Source organism: Elgaria multicarinata, chromosome 12 (genome assembly GCF_023053635.1).
Source record: "Elgaria multicarinata webbii isolate HBS135686 ecotype San Diego chromosome 12, rElgMul1.1.pri, whole genome shotgun sequence".
Lineage (NCBI taxonomy): Eukaryota > Metazoa > Chordata > Lepidosauria > Squamata > Anguidae > Elgaria > Elgaria multicarinata.
Window position 1 is genome coordinate 9,313,086 of NC_086182.1, and position 12,494 is coordinate 9,325,579.

Consider the following 12,494-nt stretch of genomic DNA (forward strand, 5'->3'; position numbering starts at 1 on the left):
TGGTTCTTCAACAAAGTTTTTAATTCGTAGGTTGGAACGTCGGTCCTGATCCTGCAATTGGATCAACTTTAATTCTTGATCTTGGAACCACCTCACAGCCTTTTTCAAAGACATCCTGCCTTTTCTCCACTAATTTTACTTCAGCATCTAGCATCTTTATAGCTCTGTCATTCTGGGCAATCTTGTCCGCGAGCACCCCCATCCTCTGATCTGCCTTCTTTGCATTTACATCCATCTTCTTACTCAGCGTTGCTGTACTGTCCAAAATCAACCTCTTCAGATCTTCCATTGTAGTTGAAGTTGGCACCGTGCCAGGTTTCTCCGCCATCTTGACAGAACTGCCGCTCTCGCTTTCACTTCCACTACTTTGTGTAACTTCTTCTGTAGACAGTTTCTCAAGACAGGCCAAATTATGATTAGAGGGACGTTTTGTAGCCTTCCCAGGGTTTTTTTATTATTATTTTCTAACATTCGGCATGGATCTATTTTTGACTCTCACTTAATGTCCCGTATACACTCCGCACCGTCTCTTTTTCTACGCAGATAAACACTTCCTCCTTCGATGCTTTTTAAAGGGTGAATTTACTGCCAATTAGACATTCTTCTCAGATAAGGAGTGTAATTCACCGTCTTTATCAGACTGGGATACGAAAGAGCTCTGACATTCACAAAGCCAGTTTCATTTTCATCGCTCCCCTCTCCGTTCCGTCTGACTAATGTACAGCCAGAAACACCGGGCTGCTTTTCTCCCTCCTTATACTGATTCTGCTTCCAAAAACAAGATTTTCACCCTTACTTAAAAGTCATAATCATTTCCCTTCATTTTCATTGACGACCCATGCCTTTTTGAATGAGATAATTAAGTTCTCAGATCTCCCCGTACGGGCGTCTCAAGAAGAAATCTTACCCATCATGGCGTCCAGCTCCGCCCCCAGGAGACCAGCCCTGAGACAAGACCAGCATCGAGGAGAACCGAACGACCTCCTTCTGTCTAATTGAACAGTATTAGGTAGGAGTGAAGCGCCACCCCCTCCCACAGAGCCTGGAAGCCACACACGGGCCAAACCTACCGTAATCTTGCTGACCCGATTTAGTGCCTCCACCCAGTCTTGCAGATCCCTTTGGTCGTTGGCTTGCAAGACATATCGCCGAGACAACGCATTGATAACTGCAAACACAGAGATCAGTGTCAAAATTCGGCATCGTTTAAGGCAGTGGTTCCAAACTTTTTCAGGTAACCGCCCCCTTGGTTCCACAAGCTCATGCCCAGTGCCCCCTGCGTGCGGCCCCTTTAAATGGGAAGCACCTGCCGCAGGCTTGCCGAGGGAGGGAGGGAAAAGATAGCGAGCGCCTCTGTTTTGCAGCCGGCATGGTGGGGCACACCAAGCAGGGTATGTCTCTTCATTAGCGTTTTGGTGCTTTTGAAACATTTCAATTCACCATTAAAAGGACTCTTCTTAAACGGTATTAATACATGTGTGGATTCTTCCCCTATATGGCTTGGGACCAAACTACCTTCTCCCATAAAAATGTCCCTCAGTCTTAAGACCTATTGGAGAGGCGCTTCTTGGAAAAGACCACTTCAAGCGCCCCCCCCCCCCCGCTGCCCCTTTGCCTCTTAGCACTCCCCTGCCACCCCGTTGCCTCTTAACGCCCCCCTATGCAATCCCACCGCCCCCAAGGGGGCAATACCGCCCACTTTGGGAACCACTGGTTTAAGGGAATGGCGACGTTTGATCTCTGCACCAGCCTCTCAGCCTTTGGGGGGGACGGGGGGGAGGGGTTCCACAGGTATCAAATTCCCTCTGCTGCCCCAGGCTGAGATTCTCTGAGAAGACCATGCTGCAAATACTTCCACCATCTGAGGTCCAGCAGAGGACTGCAAGATGTAGGTCCTTCTCAGTAGTGGCACCCCAGTCGTAGAATTACCTACCCAGGGAGGCTCACCAGGCCAGCTCTGTTTTACTTTCTGTAAGTCAGGGGTGTTGAAACTCTTTTAGCCTGAGGGCCGGATTCAATTTCAGAGAAGCTCTCTCGGGGGCTGCGTTCCAGTGGTGGGCGGCAGCCAAAGGCAAAGCAGGTGAACTCAAGAATTCGAAAAATACCAGCATATTGTAGCTTAAAGCTCTTACTGCCAGCATTTCAACCTTTTAGAATTTGGGGGGGGGGGGGGGAATGCAAAAGCTGGAAAACCTCCAAAAGATTAGCAGTTGGGGGTAGGGGGAGGCTATCTGATGAACTACAGCTGGCTGAACTGGCATCCTAGGTGGGCCAGACCGTCATCACATGCTGATGCAAAGCAGGGATGGAGGAAGCATGCCCCTGCAGGTATTCTCCGACTGCAGCCTGCAACTTCCATCATGCCTCACCACTGGCATAGCCTAGGGCTGATGGAATCGGCACTCCACCCACAAGTTCCTCACCACTGATGAGAAGAACTCATTTCTGGAGGGTATTTGCCCTCTTGGAAACCATCCTGATTTCAATCTATTCGCTGCCCTTAGCCATTTGGCACTTCCAGAGGGTGGGCTCCTAGCCCCGACACTCAAGACTGAACAATTTTAATTTGCTTTTAAAATCTTCATTCTTTTTACTGTTTACACCTATGTTCACCGCTTTGGAATCTGTTTTAGATATTGAGCGGTATATGAATATTGTAGATAAATAGATAAATAAAAGGAATCGTTCATTTATTCTGCACAATGACTTTTGAGGGTTAGCGCTTAGTGACTGGCAGCAAGTGCTTAAGGTAGGGTGACTATACGGAAAGGAGGACAGGGCTCCTGTATCTTTGACAGTTGTCTAGAAAAGGGAATTTCAGCAGGTGTCATTTGTATGCACGCAGCACCGGGTGAAATTTCCTCTTCATCCCAACAGTTCAAGCTGCAGGAGCCCTGTCCTCTTTTGTATATGGTCACTCTAGTATAGCTCCTGCAGCTTTAACTGTTGGGATGAAGAAGGAATTTCACGCGACGCTGCGTGCATACAAATGACACCTGCTGAAATTCCCTTTTCTATGCAGCTGTTAAAGATAAAGGAGCCCTGTCCTCCTTTCCGTATGGTCACCCTACTTAAGCTTAAAATATGCTGGTATGTTTTGTGTTTTAGACCCAGCCCATTTTCCTTTGGCCCCACCCACCACTGGAACTTGGCCCCTAAAAGCTTCTCTGAAATTGAATTTGGGCCTTGGCCTGAAAGAGGTTACCCACCCTGTGCCTTATGGCTCCAAAGACAGGCTTGGAAGTGTGTGGAAGGGAAAGGATGCTGAAATCTCAGAAGCCAGAGGTGCGGCTGGGTGCAATTCCCAGCGGTTGGAAGCTGAGTTTACAAATGAGGGAACCAAGATCACGAAACCAGCGTGTGGCAGAGGAAGGGTCCTGAATCCACCTCCAAGCGACCACAGCTTGGAGTCCCTTCTCTTAAGACGTGGGACTTAACTACTTCCTATTTTGGAAGGATCACTCAAAAAACATTGTTTGCTAGTTCAGATGCAACACCCTGATTCAAATAAGAAGTAATGAATTAAGCCCACGGTTTGGAGGATCACAGGCCTTCAAGCCATGGAACAAAACTGATTCAAAAACTCCTACCCCAAAACCATCTAACTTGGAGTAGGGGCTCTCCTCTGCTACCAAGAAATGGCAATAGAGTGATTTTTTAATCACTGTTGTGATTAAATAATCACCGTTGTGATTATGGCAACGTTCTTGCACCTCTATTTATTATTTATTTATTTATTTATTGCATTTTTATACCGCTCAATAGCCGAAGCTCTCTGGGCGGTTCACAACCTACATAAGGTAGGTCCATTCACAATGCCACATTCACCATTTAATGAGCGCAAGGAACAGCAAGTGATCTTGCATATGCAAATGAGCTATCTCTGGTCAAAAGTCACATGTCATCCGACGTTTCCTTGCACGCAGTGCTTCCCAAAGGAGTCAGTTCAGGAGCCAGCTGCTAATTTTGAAAACCACGCCAATCATGGGATATACATGCATGTGCTAACAAGCCTGTGCCCTTCTTCCCCATGACGTATACTTACCAAAACAGAAAGGTGTTTTGGGCTTTTGTTTTGGAGTAGCCACACTGACCTGCAAGAGAAGGGTGAATGAGAATGAGATGCAGCCCGAATAATTTTGTTGCAGTGGTAAGCTGCCAACAATTTATTTATTTATTTATTTATTTACTTGCTGTACCCTGCCACGCGTTGCTGTGGCTCAGTCTGGTTAAATTGAAAAGAAAGAAAAGACAAAGCGGATGTTTCTAATATGTTTAATTTCACAATGCTTGTGGATATACAATATTTTTAGTTGTTCCATTGTCTGTGTAGATATAGAGATTGTCTGGTTTGCCGACTCTAGAACACGCAACATATAATTGTCCATGTGAGAAGCAATCTGTGTCTAGATCTAAACCGCACAATTCTAAAGATTGGCCCTGAGCTTTGTTGATGAGGATTGCAAACGCCAATCGAATTGGGAATTGCAATCTCTTAAATTGAAATGGCATATCTGTTGGAATCATAAGAATGGGAGGAATGAGGACATCTTCACCTTTGAAAGGTCCTGTCAAGATTGTTGCTTCTATGACGTTGCTCAGTAATTTTTTTACTGCAAGCCGCGTGCCGTTGCAAAGTTTTGGCTGGTTGATATTTCGCAACATGATAATTGGCAGGCCGATTTTCAATTGCAGTACGTGCGGTGGCATCCCTGGCAGATCAAGTGAATTCAAAAATTCTGTTGGATAATTAACCGCTTCATCTGCTTCCACAACAGTGTCGATGGACTTGTATGTGACTGCCTCGCTTTGAATGTTAGATTGAATAATATTGTTAAGTTCGTAGACGTTTTTGTTCTTGGCCGCAAGAATAGCTCGTTCACTCAGCCAATCGTGATTCACGTATTTGAGGCATTCTTTTTCTTTTTTTCTCGTTTGCTGATGCCCGTTCTTCCTCAGTCTGATTTGCAATTTCTCGTCGCAGTGCTTCCGCTCTGCGAGTACGATGACCTAAGTGTGATCTTCTGCGAGGTATTATTTGGATGAAGTAAAGCAGATTGTTTGGTTTTTTAAAAAGGATGTTTTTACGGTGATGAGGTTAGTGGAAACTCCTGGCAGTTACCTTTCTTCAGAACGTGTAACTGTCACAGGTGTAACATCTATATTCACTCAGCCAATTGTGAGAGAACATGCAAATAGGAGAGGAGGCAGAGGCAGTGGATTGGCCTACTGGTTGGCGATGTCACAATGACCTATGAGAGCATATAGGAGAGAACATGCAAATAGGAGAGGAGGCAGAGGCAGTGGATTGGCCTACTGGTTGGCGATGTCACAATGACCTATAAGAGCAAATAGGAGAGAACATGCAAATAGGAGAGAAGGCAGAGGCAGTGGATTGGCCTACTGGTTGGCAATGTCACAATGACCTATAAGAGCAAATAGGAGAGAACATGCAAATAGGAGAGGAGGCAGAGGCAGTGGATTGGCCTACTGGTTGGCGATGTCACAATGATCAGCAGAACTGGTTTTGAGGAGGCCTATTTCTTTGATTTTAAGACAAACTTTTGACCCCATATAGAACATAGTTACATAACAACGCTCGCGTATTCAAATGCAACGTTGTGTCAAAATTTCAAAGCAATCGGTGAAGAACTTTCAGAGATATAACATCTGTTTCGAACGAACATTTACATTTTTATTTATATAGATTTATTACATTTTTATACTCCCCAATAGCTGAGCAGTGCATAATTAAAACCATAAAAATACAATAAGTATACAATAAATTTAAAATGTTAAAAGCTTAAGAATGCAATATAAAATCAGGTAAATTACAGTCCAGGGAAAACCTGTGCGAAGAGGGAGGTATTTAAAGGAGGTTACATTTTACGCCTCCCGAACCACACAAGGGATGGTTTTCCAGAGGGCGGGGGCCGCTACAGAGAAGGCCCCGCCGCCAAGGTTCTTCATGGCAACCTTCCATTCCTTTCGAAATGGCCAGAAGGACCTAATCTGAAGATCATAACTGTTGTCTGTGTGTATATAAGGGAAGGCGGTCTGCTAGGTATGCTGGTCCTAAATTGTTTAGGGCTTTATAGGATAATAACCTAACTGTGTATATGGCTCAGTAGCTAATTTTGAGGAGGGGACAGGATTTTTGTGGCTTTAGGTGCACGACAAGGCAGGCAGACAGCGACTGAAACCTTCCCCAGCACAAAAGAGGAGGAAAGGCTGCACCTATTAAATTTCTGCTTATCATGGAACTATTAAAGATGCAAGGAACCCTTTCCTAGAAGGAGCAGCAGCACTGTACAAAATCCAGGGAAGAAGGCAACCCTCCCACTCCCGAGATCCCAGACAGAACTCTGCATTCTTCTGGAAGCGACCGAGTCCTCTTTAATCTACATACGTAGGGCGGAGAACAACCCACGGCCCACAACGTTGCCAACCTTCAAGCCAGCCCAGCATCTGTCCCATTTAGGAAGGGTTAATACTGTAATTAAAATAGTTTACAAAAACGATAAGAAGATAAAGCTAGCTGGATTTGCGGGACAATTAACTCAGCAGAAAGGGATAGGCCCGGTGACCTAGTGCCGCCTCCTCCTGTAATTACTGCTTGTTATCTTTAATTTATTTTTTATTTGTTACACTTTTATCCTGCCCTTCCCCCACAGAGATTGGGGCGGGCTAAATGATGCGCTCCCCTCCCCCGCCCCACCTTTCGGTCTCACAACAACCCTGTGGCACCCTTCCGCAACCTAGCACCCTTGAGATGTGTTGGGTTGCAACTGCAATCATTCCCGGCCAGCATGGCTAGCCTGGAGATGTCTGGCTTAGGGAGCAATCCTGAGGCCCCAAGACATTGTTGTCAGGCCCATAGGATACTGGGGATTTCCCCCCCCCCCTCCGAGGTCAGAGACAGCACACCAACCTCAGAGGGGGTCAGAGATCGGCCTCCCCCCCCCCCCCAGTCAGCATGGAAAGAAACGCGCTGGCTGCCCTCCAAGCTTGGAACAGCAACCTCAGAGAGAGGGGGCATTTCGGTGGGCAGAGAGAAGAGAAGATACTGGGCACTCAACTGCAAGCTCTGTAATCCAAAGGACTAGAAAGTTGGGCTTTGAATAAATGGATAAATGCTCAACATCTAAGGTCCTCCTCTGGGTGCCTACTCCGAGGGAAGCTCGGAGGATGGCAACGAGGGAGAGGGCCTTCTCAGTGGTGCCCCCCCCCAACTATGGAATTATCTCCCTGATGAGGCCCACCTGGCACCAACATTATTATCTTTTCGGCGCCAGGTCAAGACTTTTGTCCTTTCCCAGGCATTTAACAGCATATGTTGAGTTTTAACTGACCCAGAATAGTTGTTTTAAATGGGTATGATCTAATCTGCTTTTATGTTTTGTATGGTTTTAAATTTTGTATCTCAGTTTTAATGTTCAGTGTTTTAATCTTTGTAAACCACCCAAAAAGCTTTGGCTATGGAGAGTTATATAAATATATTGATTGATTGATTGCATTTCGATACCACCCAATAGCTGAAGCTCTCTGGGCGGTTCACACAAATTTAAACCATTCAAACTATAAAACAACAGTATAAAACCATAATATAAAATACAATATAAAAGCACAACCAGGATAAAATCAGCAGCAGTGCAGGAATACAAATTTAAAACAGCAAAGTTAAAATTAATTTATAGACTGTTAAAATACGGAGAGAATAAAAAGGTCTTCACCTGGCGTCTAAAAGAATATAGTGTAGGTGCCAAGCGAACCTCCTTAGGGAGCTTATTCCACAGCCGGGCTGCCACAGCAGAGAAGGCCCTCCTCCTGGTTGCCACCTGCCTCACTTCCTTTGGCAGGGGCTCCTGGAGAAGGGCCCCTGAGGATGACCTTAGGGTCCGGGCAGGTACATACGGGAGGAGGCATTCCTTCAGATAGCCTGGCCCCAAGCCGTTTAGGGCTTTAAATGTTAATACCAGCACTTTGAATTGGGCCCGGACCTGGACTGGCAGCCAATGAAGCTGGAAAAGGACTGGTGTGATGTGGTCTCGTCGGCCAGTCCCTGATAGCAAATGTGCTGCCCTGTTTTGTACCAGTTGAAGTTTCCGCACTGTTTTCAAAGGCAGCCCCCTGTATAATGCGTTGCAGTAATCCAAATGAGAGGCTATGAGAGCATGGATAACTGTAGCTAAGCTATCTCCATCCAGATAAGGGCTCAGTTGGTATATCATCATAATAATAGTTTTTGAAGTGCCAGGCTTGGCCCTGGCTCCTACACGGTGCAGGGCCGGGATTCCATCCCTGCCTCTGCAGCAGGGTGTAGCTCTGCCTCCCTCCTCCTCCCTCTCAGAAATAAAACTTTCCCCAATTGATGCCTGTGCAAAAAGGAGGAACGACTTACGAGGCTTGGCTGGTCAATTTGAAACAGACTTGCCCCAATGGCCACCGTTGTGTTGTGTTTCTAGCTGCGGACGCCTTCGTTACTGATAACGAGTACTTACTCATCACCATCAGGACCTAACAACACAATCAGCTTTTGAACGGGTGTTATATAGGTGTAACTTGGAAGTGGATAAATACCTGGATATCTGGCCTGCTTATCGTGAAACTTATGTATAACTCTCTCCCTTTTTTTTCTTTTTGAATGAACGGTACACATGATGAAAAATAGATGATATTCCTATATATGTAATTTTTTCCCCTTTACACAATGTATTTTCTGTTCTGTTTTGTTGATATTCACAATATAAAGGGGGGAATACTCCACACCACTGGTTCCCAAAGTGGGCGGTATTGCCCCCTTGGGGGCGGTAGGATTGCATAGGGGGGCGTTAAGAGGCAAAGGGATGGCAGGGGGCGCTGGCAGGGGGCGCTAACAGGCAAAGGGGCGGCAGGGGGGCACTCAAGGTGGTCTCTCAGATGGTCCTAAAACCCAGGGACCAAGCAGGAAAGAGCGGCAAATTCAGCTGCTCTCCCCACACCGCTCCTGCTCAGGAAGGACTTCCTCACTCACACAGCTGCTCTCTCCTCCTATCTCAAGCCCACAGCGGCCCCACCAGAAGTAGGGGGTGGGGGAAGCACCCACAGGAGGCAGCAGAGCAGGAAACAGCGGCGAATTCAGCTGCTCTACCCACTCTTCTCCTGCCTAGGAGGGCCCAGGGCTTCTTTCCTGCTGGAGCCACCGCCACCCGCTCGCTCCCTCGGCCAGAGCTGCTCCCTTCTACAAGCTGCCCCGGCAGACCTCTCGCAATAGTTGCTGCACAAGGCGGGAGCAGCAGCCATGTGGCGGAGAGGAAGGAGCATGTGGAGGACAGCGGGCGGCAGAGCAGCTGCCAAGAACAGCAGTCAGCCGGCAGGCTGGGTGGGGAGCAGGACTGCTTGTGCTGCTGCAAGGTATCACCAGGCTCCCTTCCCCTGTCAGGAGTTGCAGATTGGGGCCATCTCTCCTCTGAGCTGCTGCCCTCCTGTCGTAATCAGCCCGGCAGCTATTGTGAGGCTTGGGGGGAGGGGGGGTTGGAGAAAGAGAGAGAGATGCTGTGTGTCTGTGTGTGTGCTCCCACCCCCAAAAAAATCTAGACTACAACAGGATTGGGAGAGAAAAGAAAAGGGGGTGGGAGAGAGAATTGCAATTCCCCAGGTCCTTCCTGGCTAAAGAAGATTCAGCAGCACCTTTTTCCAGAATGCTTGCTGAAACAATTCCTATCTGCCCTTGCTTATTTCAGGGTGTCCAACCCCCTTTTTTCAAGCGTTCTTTTGGTAAACATGGTATGTGTGTATCTTGTGTCACCATAAAAACAGAGCTGCGACACAATCCTAAGTATGTCTACTCAGAAGTAAGCCCCACTGAGATCAATAGAACTTACTCTGAGGTAAATGTGCATAGGATTCAGCCTGAAAACGAAGAGAGGGTGAAGAAAAGACAGGAGAAAATGAATTGTAGAAATAGAATAGCAAGGTAACTGTGGGATATTTAACCATATTTAAAGACAATAAGTACAGTAAAATTAGTGCCCCTCTACTTCAGTCCCAGCCAGATTTTTCATAGGAAAACTCTGTACCAGGTGGCAGATAATTATTTTAAATTTTTAATTAAAATACATTATCCTTTCCTATAACAAAATGGTGCTTACTCCTAAGTAAGTGTGTTCCACTGAAGAAGGAAATCTTATTTGATTCCTGTATTCATGCTAGTGTGACATGATAAGTTAAAGGCACAATTTTATGCATGTTTAGACAGAAAAAAGTCCTTCAACTCCTAGAATCCCCTCTAAATGGGAAGCATCTGCCCCAGCATTGCCAAGGGAAAAGAGAGCGAATGCCTCTGTTTGCAGCCAGCATGGCAGGGTACACCAATTGGATTTTGAATAAAGTATTCAATTAATTGTTACTGTTTTGAATTTTATTGTTATTATCTTCCTTGGTGGGTCGTTGAAAACCACTATTTTTATAGTGTAGGGTAGGGGGGCGCTGGGCATGAGTTTGTGGAACCAAGGGGGCGGTGACCTGAAAAAGTTTGGGAACCACTGCTCCACACCATCGGTGTGCCTAAGGCACTGTACAGAAATGATGCAGTTCCTGGTCAGGGAGCTTATGGTTGTCCATCCACCCAGGGTGGCTTTTCCTCTAACTGTTACGTCCTCACTTTGTTACGAGGCAACGAAGTGGATGGTTTAAAACAGAAAAAAACAAGGCCATGACAATTCAACTGTGAGGCCTAACCACTTACGTGGCAATCCTATCTCCACCTTGAGCTTACCTTAGAGATGTAGGTCAGCTGTAAAGATCCAACTGCTTTCGCCCCTACAGCCAGGTTCTGAAATTCATTTAAAAACATCAATCAATGAATCAATCAATCACGAAGCCACCAACAAACAGGCCAAACTCTCCCCTTATTTATTTAGAAGTAGTGATGCCTAGTGGTCAGGAAGAGGATAAAACTGAGAAGCGGAGAATCTGGCTCAGTTAATTCTTTTACTACTTCTTTCACACATTCATAGACTTTCACAGAGTCTTTAGTACTAATTATCCACAGACACCCCACCCCCATTACCACCGCCTCACTTTCACACGCCTGTCTTTCACATGGCTGTCTAAAAGGCAGGCCTGTGAGAGCATTAAGTCCAGGGTCTAAATTACCTTGCTGCATCACTAATTGGCCTTTTCTATCTCCAATGCAGATTAACATCTACATGAAACCGCTGGGAGAGATCACCCAGAGGCATGGGGCGGGGTGCTATCAGTAGGCTGATGACACCCAAATAGACTTCTCTATGCCTTCGACAACAGCATCAGCTAAGGATAGTGTCTCTCCTCTGAATGAATGTTTGGAGGCAGTACTGGGCTGGATGAGGAAAAGCAAACTGAAGCTGAATCCAAACAAGATGGAGATGCTTGTTGTCAAAGGCCCTGACCTGGGTTTAGAGGTATGTCAACCAGTTCTGGATGGGGTTACACTCCCCCTGAAAGACTGCGTTTGCAGCTTGGGGGTGCTTCTGGATCCATCGCTGCAAATGACAGCCCAAATAGATGTGACAGCCAGGAGTGCCTACTATCAGCTTCGGCCTCTTCCTACAGTTGGAAGACATAAAGACGGTAGTGCACGCGCTGGTAACGTCGAGGGTCGACTTTTGCAATGCGCTCTACATAGGGCTACCTTTGTGCCTAGTCCAGAAACGTCAACTAGTTCAAAATATGGCACCCAGGTTGGTCACCAGTACACCTAGAGGTGATCATATTACACCAACTTTAAAATCTCTTCACTGGCTGCCAATTAGTTTCCGAGTGAAGTATAAAGTGTTGGTTATTACCTTTAAAGCCCTACATGGTTTGGGTCCAGGCTACCTACAGGATCGCCTTCTCCCATACAATCCGCCCCGCATACTCAGGTCCTCTGGGAAGGTTTTACTCTAGTCAGCCACAACTAGGCTGGCAACTGGTCCTCAGAGGACCTTTCCTTCTGCCGCCCCCAGACTGTGGAATGGCCTCCCAGGAGAGATCCACCAACTCAACAGTCTTTCTGAATTTAAAAAAACTGTAAAGACTGATCTCTTCTGGCAGGCCTACCCTGCTGGAAGAGATCAGTCTTTACAGATCTCTTAAAAACGTCTGGCTGTTATTTTAATATTGTAGTAGTCTTATATGTTTTTAATCGGATTTATATATTTTATAGTATTTTGATATTTGTTGTTGTTCCCCGCCTCAATCCAGAGGGAGAGGCGGGTAAGAAATAAATGAATTGTTGTTGTTGTTGTTATTATTATTATTATTAGTAGTAGTAGTAGTAGTAGTATTTTCCTGCTGTTTTTTTTTTTAATTTTCTCTATTGGACTGACAGGGCTACCTGAAATGTTTACCAAACAGATAAGTACTGAACTGAAACAATGGCAGTTATCCCAGATGGATAAATCCAGGGTGCTTCCAGACAGCGTTATCCCTTGAAAGATACCCTGCACCTATTCCAACTTTTTTGGGATAAGAAAAGAAAAAATGACAGC

At 46.1% G+C, this 12,494-nt stretch overlaps 1 protein-coding gene across 2 annotated transcripts in view; it reads right to left on the minus strand.

Annotated features, from left to right (window-relative positions):
- The window catches only part of PLEKHA2 (pleckstrin homology domain containing A2), a 95,471-nt gene that overhangs the window by 48,374 nt on the left and 34,603 nt on the right, over positions 1-12,494 (minus strand). For both annotated transcript variants that reach the window (XM_063139283.1, XM_063139284.1), the window contains exons 3-5: positions 10,757-10,813; positions 4,046-4,094; positions 1,071-1,168 (exon numbers count right to left, since the gene is read on the minus strand). In XM_063139283.1, the coding sequence (XP_062995353.1) occupies positions 1,071-1,168; positions 4,046-4,094; positions 10,757-10,813 (204 nt within the window). The remainder of the gene's footprint in view (positions 1-1,070; positions 1,169-4,045; positions 4,095-10,756; positions 10,814-12,494) is intronic.